This window comes from Lasioglossum baleicum, chromosome 6 (genome assembly GCF_051020765.1).
Source record: "Lasioglossum baleicum chromosome 6, iyLasBale1, whole genome shotgun sequence".
Lineage (NCBI taxonomy): Eukaryota > Metazoa > Arthropoda > Insecta > Hymenoptera > Halictidae > Lasioglossum > Lasioglossum baleicum.
The window spans coordinates 14,829,065-14,843,993 of record NC_134934.1 but is presented as its reverse complement, the minus strand read 5'-3'; the positions used below and the strand labels follow the sequence as shown (position 1 = coordinate 14,843,993).

Genomic DNA, 14,929 nt, shown 5'->3' with positions numbered 1-14,929 from the left:
TCGTATAAATCGTTAGACAGAGAATGGGGATATAGTACTCGCCTTAGAATGGCCAGCTTATTGTGTATACTGCTCTCGGGCGAGTTGTTCTGCTGGCTCTTGAATTTCGACGAGATGTACCTGGACGAAGAAGAAGACACGTAGAGAAATCGGAGATCGGTTTAATTAGAAAGAACTCTCCTAGGGAGCTTGGTCTCATGGTTAATTAGAGATCTACTCACTTGATGAGGCTCAGAGTATCCTTGTACATGGTGAACGACGCCCTCTCCGTAACGGGATCCGACTCCATCGCGTTCCCCGTCAACAGGAAACAGAGAACTGCTTCCAGGTAGAGCATCCCCTGCGCTGTGAGCTCGCACTCCTTGTCGGCGCTGTGCTTCAGCCGTTTCGCTTCCATCAGGTACTGGTTCTGGTCCCTGTCGAACATTAACGGTAGATAATAATTATCTACGCGTCCTCAGCGTCGGAGGTTTGCCATGGCGGCTAGCTTCCTGATTCGATGCATTTATCACAACAACTTGTGCGTACAATTTAACCCTTGTGTAGTCAATTTACTAAAAAATATTAGAAATTCTCTCTGAATGTCCATTCTTTGCTCGCTAATATATTAATTTATAGTTTTATAATTAGAATTTGTGCAAACGAGTTGAATACAGACAGGTTTTAAATAATCTATACATTTTGGTTGACTACACAAGGGTTAAAGCATTAAATTCGCAGTCTAGTGATTATTTTTCAATGTTGAAGAAGTGTTCGTACACGTTCGATCATTTTTGAATGCAAATAAGGGAAGATATTCTTGTCTAGACTCGCTATGACAGAGAACGAGCGGGATAGGGGTTGACAGCCGAACAGAGATGGTAAACCACGGTTTGGACAGAAGAAGACGAGACTCACCACCTATCCTGATCCTCCATGACTTCATTTTGAGGGTTGAAGTAGGAATAATAGACGCGTTGAGGCGGAGGCGGTGGAGGCAAGAGACTAGTGTCAGGTTTCTCTTCCCGCTCGTGGTTCGTTGGTTGTATACCACTCTGCTGTGTGAGGAACGGTTACGTTAGTTCTGTTACGGTCGACGGTATCAAGTGTACATTCAGATTTTAATAACCCATTTGCATCATTAACCTGTGCACACGCTTGCAATTTTCTAGACAACAATATGTACCGCAACGTGCAAATCACTGAAATACGAAACTTCTTCCGTTTCGGAATTTTTCTAATTAAATACACAAACAGAAAATTGGTGATAATTACGTTTGATCGGTCCTAACGATTCAAATGGGCTGATGCAATTGAACGACAAAGCCAGTGCGACGCTAGAGAGCAGTGAGAACTATTTAATATCCGCCTCCAAGATAACAATGAGTTACCAGCCAATGAGAACGAAAAGAAAATAGTTTCCACTGTTCTTTAACGTCTCGCTATGCCTCCCTTGTTCGTCACTTCTTCATTTCTTCAAATTCTGCATAGTAGTGGATGGAATCGTGGGATTGTGGGGATTGTGGGAATGGAGACACGCGCTTATGGAGACTGATAAGCGTGACGTTAAAGAGGGGAACAGTATTTCTTGCAGATACGAAGGCTCCTGTCCTGCTCTCCACCTTTTCATCTCTGTATATCATTTATTCATTGTATTATCTACTAAAAGATCAACGGAATCTTTCTTTAAAATCAAAGGAGCCCAGCTCACCTGACTAGACGGCCTGGAAGCGACAGCCTCGATGTCAGCGTGTTTCCTCTTCCTCTTCTTCTTCTCCTTGTGCTCGGCCGAGCCCTTGGCCTTCGACTCCGCGGCACACACAGTACTCAAACTGGACACAGAACTACAACTCGGATTACGTTTCCTCTTGGGCGCGCTACCCGCCGCACTAGCACCACTACCACTCGCACTAGCACCACCACTAGCACCGACGACCACACCGCCGATGCCGGTCTTCGAGTCCGCGATCGGTTCGCCCTTGATCACAGCACGATTCTTATGATCGTTGTCGGCGATCACGTCGCCGTGTATCCTGGTATCTGGAGGCAGTTGCTGAGGAGGCGGTGTATCAACGATCTCGCCTTCTTCAGGAGTCGGTGGCCTTGGTGCCTGACCGGTCAAGGTCACCGGTTGCTTCGAGGACGGCCTGGTGTCCGGCAATTCCGTTCGCTCCCTGAACTCCTGGCCCCTGGACAGCTGCGATATGTGCGGCAGCCTGCTCAGATCAATCCTGCAGAACAAACTAGGCACCCCGTCCACGTACGTCAACGGAGGGAACGTCTGAATTACGCTAGAAGCCTGCGACGATGGTCTCTTGTAAGGACTCTCGCCACCTGTCGGAGTGTTCGCCGATGTTGTGTACTCCTCCACGTAAATGCCGCACTTTCCCCCACCTTTACCACCCTTTCCGCCTTTACCACCACCCTTCCCACCACCTACAGAGGTGGAGAACACCCTGCGCAACGTGTCGCTCTTCTTCTTATCCTGAACGTTCCCCGCGTCCTCCTCCTGAAGCTTCGGACCTGGACTGTTGTCACTGTCCGAGTTCTCCGGGGATGTTGTCCTCGTCGGTGGAGCTCTCGGTCTTGGAGGAACCCTGCGAAAAGGTATCGAATCAGACATCACTCTCAATGCCTCGTCTATTATTATTGGACAGCGGATCTTTGCAACCGACTAGAGTGAAATTCAAATTTATTTTCTTTCTTAACACGTTTATGTTGCGGATCGCGCGGCGGCGCCCGAGAGTTGATATGGGAAAGAGGAGAGAGAGGCGGCGGGCTTGCCAAAACCATAACAATGATTCGCGACTATAGAGGCTCCTCGTCACCGTTCCCCCACCGTTCTCGCTTTTCAAACTCGACTGATTACCAGTGAAAGTCACTCGCTTTTCGAAAGCTAGATTTGCTTGGGCGAAAGAGACGTGCTTCTGTCTCTCTTTATACAATCAAGTTACGCTTAATGCTAAGCGGTGACGAGTTAATTAGATTAATTTAAAATAGACTTGAATTTTCGATCAAATGGATATTGGATTTTTCTCCTGCTTAAATACCAAGCTATTAATTCTAGCCCCGTTATTTCCACCTCCTTCCTCGACCCTTCTATTCGATAACTGTTTTAATAGGTCGAAAACATTAGCTGATTGTATAAGTTCGTGCCCGATTCGAAGAATACGGCTTTGTTAATCAATTATACAGTCACCATTCTTTTGTACAATTAGAAAAGAATGGCGACTATGTAATATTTTTTGTTCGAGACATCTATGAAAATCGCCCACGAATTTATACAATCATCCGATAATGCAACAGTGTTTTTAAATTCTTCTAATGTTATCACTGTGTCCAAAATAAAATCCACTGTCCAATTATTATTTAAGAGAATCCAGATCCTTACCAAGCAACCTGTTTGCGGCTGTTCCTTACAGAAACTTCAGACTCGCTGTCAGAATCCGAACCAGCAGCGTTGACCCTGGAGCTGGACCTCCTCGATTTCGGTTTTGGGGGACTCTTCTTCTTCTCCTGCTTCTTCGGAGAGTCGGCCAGCTTGGTCCTCTTCAGAGGCATCCTCCTCCATCTTGAATTATCCTCATCGGAAACGCTATTCGTTTTTCCATTCGCCGGATTCTCATCCTCGCTAGAAGAACCGCTGAGTCTCGGCCGCCTTTTTTCATTGACGGTAGTGACAGCAGGCGATACCCTGGCAGGATGATCACTATCAGAATCACTGGAAGCACCCTGAGACCTGTCATCACTGCCATCATCGCTAGTCGCGATCGTAGCCTTCGAGATCGGCTGCTTCTTCTTCATAGGACTGCTAACCGGTCGCGTCCGGCTTCGTGGTTTTCCATTCTTCAATGCCTCTTCTGTTCGATGTCCACCTTTCGGGCTCTTCGTAGGTTTCCTAGGACGTCCTCGCTTTCTGGCGTCTGCCACCTTTGGTTTCTCTGGCGCACGACTCTCTTCCGCTGGCTGAGTTTTCTCTTGGTCCGAATGGTGGTCGCTGTCACTCATCATCGTGATCAGCGAGTCCGTATGGGTCCTTTTGAAAGCCTCTTCTAGCTTCCAGTCGTGGCTTGGTTTCTCCCTGAGAGCCTTCGCGTCCGGGACTACTGCTGGAGAGCCATCGCGCCTCGTGCAATCCTGGGAACATGAATTACGATGGTTGATGGATTTAATCCTGTAAACATAACATCCACAGTCTAGCGATGAATTCGACGACTCACCTGCGGCTGTTTGACCTCAGCATTCTGGTCATGGGGTACGGCCGTCTTGTTGATGAAGGAGCTGAGATTCCACCTCGGCTTCGACTCCTCGATCACAGGGGGCGGCTCCTCGATGAGGTTGTCCTTCTTTGGTGACATAGAGGGCGGGGTCGAGGGACCTTTGCCAGTTTGGGGACTGATCTCGTCGTCGGAATCGTCGCTACTCTCCGAACCAGATTCGGAACCGGAATCGGAACTGGAACTCGCGCTTCCGGAACTCTGAGGTGCTTGACCCGGTGGGCTAGGTGGCCTCTGATGGATCGTAGGACTCGGTGAACCCTTTGATTGTAAAGGGCTCACCGGAGGTGGTGATAACACCCGCTGAGGTGTCATCTGTTTCAGCGGTGATGAAGGTCTGGGTGGACTCAACGGTCTTGGAGGCGATAACGGACCCACCGGTGATAGACCCATAGGTGACATAGGCGCCAGAGGTGGAGGCGCTGGTGTCATCGCTATCAACGGTGCTGACAAGCTGTGGGGAAAATTATTGTTTAGTTGGTTGACGATTTTCAAATGAATCTTGGTAATTCTCAGTAGTAATGTTGGAACAGGATTTTATTATATTAGGCTGGAGGTATAGTTCTGTCGTATTTTAATACTACATTGTTATATAAAAAATACAAGAACTTATATAGATTTTTAGATAATACGTGCTTGAATAAAAAAAATGTATTGAATAATTCCTAATGGAAGCATCTTTATAATTTCAATAGATAAAAATACAAAATGTGAAACCGGTCACTTGACCGGACGTGGTACGGTTAGTGTTAAATAAACAAGTAATCTAGCTTGTAAATCAAAAACACATTTTGCTAGCGAGTCATTGGGAAACAGGAATTGACAGGTTATTTAAAAGATGGCAACAAGTTGATTGAAATGTTTTCTTTCAAATACGACAGAACTTTCCCTCGAACTTAATAATTGATTAGGGGATGGAATGTTCAATTTAGTTTCTCCGTTCTTCTTATTATTCTTTTCAATTAGACACATTTGTCGTAAGATGTATGTCAGGGTTGGATTTCACAATGCAAATGAATAAATAATCCCATGAGGAGATTGGATACTTACTCGACGGAGAGATCAGGACTCCTGCTGCCCCTCGTCGTTCGTGACAACGTGGCCTGCGAAAAAAAGAACATAACGATTACGAATTACCCCCATACAGTTGTTTTTCTCATACCTTTTTCGACAGTTGAAACAGCAGACAATAATAGTACAATACAAAGTCACGTATTAATTACCAAAAGCATATTCGACCAGAGAAAGAGATTGAGAGACAGAGTTCACAATATTAGCGTACATAAGACTATTGCACTATGGAACGCTCGATGTACCAAGCCGTCAGAGTGGCAAACGCCCATACGCTCAAGTTTGAACCTGGTTAATTAATTTAGAGACTCGATTACCTTGCTCGTTTCATCCTCGCTGTCCTCGGACAACCTCAGGTCCCCCTCCACCAAATCTCTGCAACAAAAAGAAAATGCATTTTGTTAGTTACACGTTTCCATAATTTTTCCAACTAGAGAATCTTTATCAAATCCTTCTTGGAAGGATAAATCATTTCTATGATTTTGCAAGCTTTCTGAACGTACCCTTCTCCTTCATCTGTTTTTTGTTTTAGATATTGCAAAATTTGTTACTCCATTATAAACCTCAATGAGCATTGATTCGAGCAAACTGCGCTCCAATTTAATTCTTAAACTGTCCGAATTTTCTGGAAAGTATTTCTAAGGGCTGAAGTCGGTAACTCTATCGCGAAGACAATTAATTTTTTAACCTGAAGACGTAGGATTGTGCCTTCGTGAAGACACAAGTCGGTTGGATAAGGGTTGAAGTAATCAACTGTGTGTATGTGTCTTTTTGAAGACGCAAGTTGGTTGGATAAGGGTTGAAGTCGGTCTGAGGCTCGGTTTACGAAACAAAAACGGCTTATCCGCGTATAAAATCGTGGATAAAAAGATGGTGGTGGGGAAAGGGGAGGCCAGTGGGTAAGAAGAGGCAGAGCACTCTCGATTAGAATCAACAAGAAGAAGAACGTGCACGGCGAGGGAACGCGTGCCGCGGCAACCTGTAGAACACGAGCGACGTGAGCCGAGGCAGGAACAATCGTTCATTGATCTCTGAAACTGCTGTTTCACGCACGCCTCGCCTCCTCCGTCGGTTTCTTTGTCACCGAGCCTCGTTCCTGTTCCTCGCATTCCCAGCTGACGCTCTCGCTTTCTGCGTGGATCGGCAATCGAAGATGCATCAGTCGGCGATCGATCGAGGATTTGAATAGCCTCTTTTGTTCGTTTGCAGGAATTGTTTAATCGTTCATTTAATTTCAAACATTTTCTTTGAACATTTTCAGTATGAATGAAATGTCTACTGTATGGAAATATTTACTACAGGAATTGTCTGGTCGTTCATTTAATTTCAAACATTTTCTTTGAACATTTTCAGTATGAATGAAATGTCTACTGTATGGAAATATTTACTACAGGAATTGTCTGGTCGTTCATTTAATTTCAAACATTTCACTTTGAACATTGTAAGAATTGAAGAATTATTTAGCATGAAAATCCGCTGTCTGTCGGGTCGTATTTAATCCTCAAGAAGTTGATTAGCAAGGATAGGGGTGGCTATAGAAGCTGTTTGGCTTGCTAAATTAGCTGTTGTGTAAGGGTGCAACCAAGGGGTGAGAGCAGATAGCTTGATTCTTCAGAATCATCCACGGATTCATTAGAGGTTCCTTCCCTCCAAATTATTTCTTAGACCTCGATTTTCCCAGTGTCTGAACACCTCATAGTTCTACCCTCTCTACCGAATGTATACAACCGTTTGCCCCATTTAGCAGAAAGAATTCCTCCAGCAACCCTTCGAGAAAGCTACGCCCTATTTAAGGCTGTCTGTCCATCTACAAGTAGACGGATCCTTTCTCCGTTCTAGTTAAGACTGTCTACTCCACCGAAGTAGACGGATTCTTCCTCCCTTCTTTGTTATCCTGTCACGCGTTCAGTTACCGGAAACACGAAGACTTTCAGCTTTTGCGTTACTTTCGAATATATCTCTCGTAACGATAATGAACGTTATTTTTGCATGAACAATAAGGAACGTCGATATTGTGGATCTTAAAACGACGATCAAGTTAGGTGATTTTTCTAAGACTTGAAAGATAAACGTTTCATGTGTAATATGATCTACTTCACAAATGGACTGCGGATTTTCACGCAAAATAAAAATTGCCTGAATGAATTGCAAGGTACAGGAGCTACGTAGACACGAGTGTCTGTTCTTAATATGCTTAATAGAATGGGAATAGTAAATAAATAATCAATCTACTATGAGCACAGGCTAAAATTAGAAAACGCCATTCCACGGCGGCAACGCGAAAATAATGCCGAGGGGCAATCGGGTTGCGGTGAATAGTTCACGGTGGCGAAAATAGCGTCCCATTCACGGGGCCATCACTGGATTTATCATCGCTTAGGAGTCACCGAAATATCGACATCCTGTCCAGCCACGAATCTCTCAATCCGCGTTTGAGTTGGTGACCGGCGTAATCGCGCGTACGGCTCTCGAGGGTCGAAAAAGAAAACGATATAGAGGAACAGAGGAAAACATAGGCGAATAGAAAGGATCGAAAAAGGAGGAGCGAAGACGAGGGTCGTGTCACCCTTGGTCGAGGTTCGCGAGAGCCTAAATCCATGAAAATATGTTATCCGAAGCAGAATTGGGTCGGGGAAACAGTCTCGACTCGAGAGATGATAAATTCATCCCTATTCTTTTCATTTCACGTGATTCAGACAATTATTCGTGCTTTTGTTAGCGCAGAAATGATCAATTAAACTTCATTCTCATCAGTGAAGTTCATTCTTTTACATAACTGTTAAAAAAGTCTTCGTCATCATAGACATAATTTGTTGAGCATATTTGCTCCCCTAAAATGTACTTCGATCGATAATAAAGATTAAACATCAAATATATCAGTAATAATTCTAGTTCCGACGTTAAAAATGAATGAATTTCAAAAACAGAAGTAGTTGAACTAACTGTACACAGTTTTTGTTTTGTCGAGACGCATTGGTAAACAGGACTTTTTGCTACGTTTAGGGTATTCGGTCCCCTACGTCGTTCGTGGTAGATAAATTGCGCGAGGCGCAGAGGGGAAACAGAGAGAGAGAAGGGAACAGCGACGGGATGAAGGAGAAGAAAGAGAGGGGAGCTGGAAGATAAAGCGGGAAAGCACGTGAAGAGCCGAACGCGGATGTGCCGAGGGTCGACGACCCTAAACACGCTGTCCTGCGTCCTCGTCGATGCTCGTGGATGCGAGAAACCGTCTGCTGTGCCTAAGGTCGCCTATTCGCTTCCTCTTTAATGTATTTCGTGAATTTCGATCCACCAAGAATGCTCCTGCGCGATATACACTCCCTGGACCCTTGGAAAGCACGAGGAAAATTCGGGGTGGCGAGCAAGACCGTCCTGGGGTTGCGCGATCTTCAAAAATCTAAATTTGACAGCGTTTATTTTACATAAAGACCCACAATAATTATGAACCATTGCGCCCGAACGATTAAAACGGGCGGGGATTTTTGGCTGCGCCTAATTCCACGAGATTTACAATCTCAAAACTTTAAATTTAGTGTTTCAAGCATAAACAAAGGTGTCGACCACAGTAGGAAATATCTATTAGATCGTTCGGAAAGTAATTTTGTTTTTCGTAAAGATGGAATTGCTTCCATTCGTTATTACTTAACCTTATATTAAATTTTTGCCAAAAAAACAAAAATTCTACGAGCACGGGTTCTTTAAGTTGCCTGAAAAATCGCAACACATCATAGAACAAAATGACATGAAACTTATTCTAAATAGTAAAAAATTGGCTTTCATCTTCCCTTGAGAAAACGAAATGACTTACCGAACGACCTAATATTTTGCATTAAAGTAGTTATTTCATTGAATAAAAATTTGTTTACGTTTGGGTGACTAAATTGGAGTGCGAGTGGTTGAAGGTTAAATTCAGACATTCTTTCGGTGCCAAACGAGAGCTCTAAAAACAATATACAGTGTGGAAAGTTAGATTGGAGCACTCGTTTCTTGCAACATAAATTTCGGGTTCGGTCCAACTTGGAATGCAAACTGTCCGAAATGCATTGCGCACATTGCACCGAGCCGATTTTATTGATTTATTAAACGAGATCGCGTTAGAAGTTTTGATTGACTTCAGAACTCGCTTGGACTCTCGATATGGCCGCGGCCGCCAGGAAATTGGTAAAATACTCGGCGGAGGAAGTATACGAGATGCATAGATTCCCGGTAGGTGCAAATTGCACCGGCGGCTGCGGGTTTAGAGGTCTGATACTTTCGATGATGATCGCGGTAGCTTCTGGTTTATGGCTTGGATTTTATGCGGTCTCGGGGATTAGGAGAATAGAGAGAGAGGGTTCCACTGTTGGGGAATATTGTCGGTAGTATTATAGTAATCTACCGGTAATCTGATTTCGCGCTTATTCGGCCGACGTTCCTATTATCTTGCGACTGCTTAACACTCGTTCAAGTACTCCAGTTTTCGGTGTTAGGGTACTGCGGATTAATAACAACGCTCGGTACTCGGATTTAAAATTAAAAGAAAATTAAACATTTCTTCCGACCTAGAATAATTCCATTCTGTATGATTTTCTCATTTTATGGATAGGAAATTGATATAATACCTCATACAATACTAAAATGTTTAGTAATTGGTTTAGTGGCGACTCTAAGGGTTAACTTTAACTCTTCTGTAGCCAACCAAAACGTATAGATTACTTAAAACCTTTTGTATTTAACATATTTGCACGTATTCTCATTTTAAGACTGTAAATTAATACATTTCCGAGCAAAGAATTAATATTCAGAGAAATTTGCTACACAAGGGTTAGGGTTGTCAATTTCTGGCAATATTTTTGAAAGTGAATCGCACAAATGATCCGTGTACCATTAGCCCGATTGAAATAAAACGTTTCCACCAATCGAATCGGTAAAACCGAAATGAAACGTATCGTTCGATGGAGTCCCGTTCGGGTCATGCAAATTTTCAATTTCCTCGAAACTGGCGAATGTCCGGTGACTAATGGACGACGATGCAGAGTTTACCTGTGCAATCGGCTCGCTCATTCGAACACAGAGGGGCCGCGCGTGTGTTCCGTTGTACGCTGGCCCGAGCATACATAGAGAATCTCGCGAGGCGAGGTTGAAGAAACCTCGGCAAACAGGTTTCTGCTCCTTTTTCCGCGCGATCGCCGGAACGAGTAGCATTAACGCGGTGACAGATGGAAATAGATTCCACTCGCGATTACCCTGTACCGTTTTCCGCGAGAATTAATGTTTCGGACGGCCAGGATTGAACGATATCGATGATCCTTCGCTCCGAGGATCTCGTCCAATAAGCCGATCATTCTGTTATCACGGGAAATATGGCCGACTTTCTTTTTCTTTCCTCGCCGGAGACCGATGTGTCGTTTAGCAGCTTAGGCGTTCCCCAGTTACAATACTCTAGGACTCCGTGATCGTAAACCGCGAGGATTTTAGACGAAAAATTGTTTTGATAATCTTGTTTTGATGGAGGTAGACAGTTTAAACATTGTCAAAAATTGTATGGAAAGCTTGTATCAAAATTGAACCCCCCCGGGACCGCAACAGAATAACAAATTGTACTGTTGATTATACTTCGTCTAAATTGGAGTCTCGTTGCTCCCCATCATTTAATTACACCGTGAAGGGGTTGAACACATGGTCGGATTAAGCCTCCCCCAAGCTATAAGCACTCTTGAATTCGTCTCTCTCTCTCTCTCTCTCTCACTCTCTGTCTCTCTACCTTTCTCTCTCAGCTGTTCCCAATTCCTGTAAAATATTTTGTTAATCCTGTTTTCGATGGCCGTGGGCAGGGACGCCTGGGCAGAGTGTAATCTGATTACAACGATGATTGAAACGTAACCATCAATTTCGTCGCAAATTGTTCTACACTCTAGAAACTGTCCATCGAAATCACAATCGAGAATCGACAACGGTCAATGTTTAAAAAGAGATATGCTCGCTCTAGTAGCTTTCGATTAACTCTCATCCGTTCCTCGTGTCAGTTTGAAACACTTTTCCCGAACTAATTTTATAGACAAATTTTAAAAAAGTGGAATGAAATGAAATCTTATTTTGAATGGGAACAGCCTTTGTAGATTCAAAACAAATAAAAATTGTACAAAATTCTGCCGAATTTTATGTTCTAGCCTTTTTGAACATATTCTATAAGACATAAATAGTCTTTCATGAGGGTTAAATATTAACATTAGAAAAGTAGAATTACAAAGGGTTGAAGAAGCAGAAGGATTCTACATCGACAAACTTCCCAAATTACCTAGAATCCGCCCTGCACGCTGTTGCAAAGGGGTTGAAAGATCGTCTCGCAAAAACCACCCTCTGTTATTATTTTCCTGCGCGTTAATTAAGCGGCTATTCTCCGCCATTTCTAAATCTCTTTCAACGTCCGATCGAAACGCGCGAAGGATCGCTCGATGAAAGTAGATCGTGGGGATGGCTTTGGGCTCTGGATCGCAACGAAACCTGCGTTCGTCGGCGGCCTTTGAATAAAATATTCCATCGAATCGCCGCGCCGGCACACACACACACACACACACACACACACACACACACTTGCACATACAGAAAAAGAGAGGAAGAGAGACAGCAGCGTCGTCTCGCGCACAATTTTTCAACCTCCTCTCTTTTGCGTTAGCAATTACACGGGCGTGTCGTCAAAGCGTTTAATTCGATGAAAGGGCAGCCGGCTCGCGGGCCGGTTGCCTCCCTGTTTCCACCCCCGCAGCACCCTTCCTCTCTTTTCCAACTCTTCCTGCCTACCACCCCTTTCTTTTTACCCCGGAAACATTTCGCGTTCGTTCCCAGCGGAGCCGGATGCGCGGTCTTTCTTGTCGCGAATGTCGACACGCACCACCTCCGCACCCCCAACCACCCCTCGCGTGTCGCGTTTATGTTGCATTGTCGACAGGAATTTGTAAAAACTCGGACGAACTCCGTGGATTTCTTGATTGTACTGTTATTTGTTGGAAGTGGAATTGTTTTAAACGTTGTGGAAGATGATTTTATTATTTGTTTCCTGAGAAGAAAAACTACCCTTGTGAGGGATGGTTGTCTTTAATCCCTTGCCGTATTTTAACCGGTCGCACTCATGATGAAATATAAAAATTTTCGAAAAATATATATACTAGAACACAAAATTCAATAGAATTTGTCAGCGACAATCAGATTCTATTTGATTCCACTTTCTTCAAAATTAACCAACTTTAAATTGCATAAACACCCGCAGTCTAGTAATCGATATTTAAGCATTAAAATATAAATTTTTTCTTTTCTCTTCGACGACATTTTTCGGGTTGAAGACGTTTTAATCGCTGCGACTGTAAAGAAAATGTTACGGCAAGTTCATAGAAATCATCAGTAATTCAGTTCGTGAAGATATGCTTTGTGAAAGTAATACGAAAGCAACTTATGAACCCCCGCAGGCCCACGTTCCATCAATTGTCAACGTAGAATCAAAGGAGATAAACGTTTTCCGAAGCAAGTCGAAATCCCAACAAGCTTAACGGTTGCAGTCTCATTCAGCTCGAAGGGACAATCGTTCCATTAGCCATCAGGCTCGTTTAGCTACTCTTCTGGCACGTGCTGCTCCATCCTGCCAATCCGTCTCGACGACCTGGTTCATCCGCGGGAATCTCGGCCATTCGGCTGAGATCCGCAGCGAAAAGTGCCACCATCGCGGGAATTAATTAAACCGGGCAAACTTCGAGAAGCACGTAAGCAAACGAACCACTTAGAGCTCGGTTTACCTAATTACGGGAACCGAAGGAAACCGAGGAGAGAGAGGGAATCGTCGAGAAAAATACTCGAACCCCGATGTCGTCGCCGCCGCAACATCGATTATTTCCAACTAATTGTTCCTTGGTTTACTAATTACTTGGATTTACAAAATACATGTTTGAAGTTTTCATTGCAGGCACAGATAAAAAAATTTGAAAAAAGAACTAACCCTTCTAACGTCTCAAGGAAACTGAAGCTGTTGGGTCGAATTTTGAAAGAGTTATTCGTTTTTAAGAGCTGTACGAATGCTTTCAGGATTCGGTAGTTTTAGCGTTGAATCTCGCAGGATGAAAACAAACGAGACGGTTTTCTGTAAAGGATCGCGATTTCCGGTGACAGGTGGCGGATCGCAGTCGGCGTTCTTAGCGGAATTAGCGCGACTTAATAATCGACAAATAGATTCGCAGTCTATCCCACGCGAAATGGTGTTCTTGACGCTCAAAGCTACTTCGAGGAGAATCTTCGAGCGACGTGGAACACGGGGCTACAAAGGGTCCCGGGCAATCACGGGCCAACTGCTCACGGGCCCAGAGAGAGCAGAGAGACGAAGGGGAATTAGCAAAGCGAAGAGAGAGAGAGAGAGAAGACCTATGATCGCTTCAGCGAGCCACGGCTGTCGCAGTCGAAGCAATTTCCAGCTGGAAGACGGCCGTGATTGCGGCGACACGAGGCGAACCTTCAACGTTGTCAAGTTGCATAATAATTAAACGGAGCCGAGCTAACCTAAGCGAGAACGGGTACCGGGTGGTCTACTCGGACAGCCAACCCTTGCATTTATCACTCGACAGACGGGACGGTGACCTTTCGCAAAAATAATCGAGCTACCGTGACTACCGTCGCGTCGTCGCTGACGATGATCGATTAGCTTGTCCAGGAACCGGGTGCTAAGAGATTTGCGCTGGCGAAGAGCTTGGACTGATCTGACAATGATGATTCGACAGATTTTGTAGCAAAGAGAAATTTCAAAGATTGTGAGAAATGCTTGTTCTTCGTTTTTAATCCTTCTTATGGGTCAATTTTCTATTTTATCTTACAATTGCCTTGCGATCTCACTTGATCGGACGCTACAAGTACACGTCGATGTAAAAACAATATTGCTGTAAAATCCGAGCGAACCTAAAAAAACCGTCAGCTCGGAAAACAGAGTCTACCAACAAGGCGCGTATCGTCAGAGTTCAACGTCTCCTGCCAAAGTGCTGACAGTCTCCGGGACTCCAAGGGATTCCTGAGCGCTTGTAGAGCGCAATACAGCGAGTTCTGGTGGCCATTAAAACAGGGACGATCGGTCGGAGGAAGTGTGGAAGGTGCATAGAGCGAGCTCGGTGCAGCGGAGCGAGAGGAAGTGCAAGCGGTGCAAGCGCAAGCGGTGGAATCGTTGGAGGCGGCGAATGAAGACCGAGGGGGGGCTGTGAAAGAGAGAAGAGAAGAGAGACGAGTGAGAAAGAGAGACAGAGGACTGGGCGGGAGAGCGGAACGTAGAATTCCACGAGGCAGACTAGCTGAGCTGCCTGTTGCGAATAACTTCGGAAGTTCCAGCGTGTACACCGGCGTGTTTCTCTCTCGCCCTCCTTCCTCCCTATTTCCTCTCCTCTTCCGACTGTCTCGTTGAGTCTCTCCTCTCTCCACCATTCCCCTCGATCCTCCTCGTTCCGCTACAGTTCAGTGTCTCTGTCAGTTTTTAACCCCCGCAGACGCCACCCTCGGATGCGCGTTCCGTCACCCTGTCTCTCGCTGTTTCTCTCTGTCTTCTCTCCTGTTTCAACCACTGGCGAGCCACGTTTTAACCCCTTATTACTATCCCACGC

General features: G+C 44.7%; 1 protein-coding gene across 8 annotated transcripts in view; it reads right to left on the bottom strand.

Annotated features, from left to right (window-relative positions):
* The window catches only part of Lilli (AF4/FMR2 family member lilliputian), a 292,861-nt gene that overhangs the window by 3,925 nt on the left and 274,007 nt on the right, over positions 1-14,929 (bottom strand). For 7 of the 8 annotated variants that reach the window (XM_076426703.1, XM_076426706.1, XM_076426704.1 and 4 more), the window contains 8 exons: positions 5,645-5,702; positions 5,307-5,359; positions 4,200-4,710; positions 3,371-4,116; positions 1,691-2,576; positions 898-1,037; positions 222-416; positions 43-120 (listed from right to left, as the gene is read on the bottom strand). In XM_076426703.1, coding sequence (XP_076282818.1) covers positions 43-120; positions 222-416; positions 898-1,037; positions 1,691-2,576; positions 3,371-4,116; positions 4,200-4,710; positions 5,307-5,359; positions 5,645-5,702 — 2,667 coding nt within the window. The remainder of the gene's footprint in view (positions 1-42; positions 121-221; positions 417-897; positions 1,038-1,690; positions 2,577-3,370; positions 4,117-4,199; positions 4,711-5,306; positions 5,360-5,644; positions 5,703-14,929) is intronic. The other variant, XM_076426705.1, reaches the window with a different exon arrangement.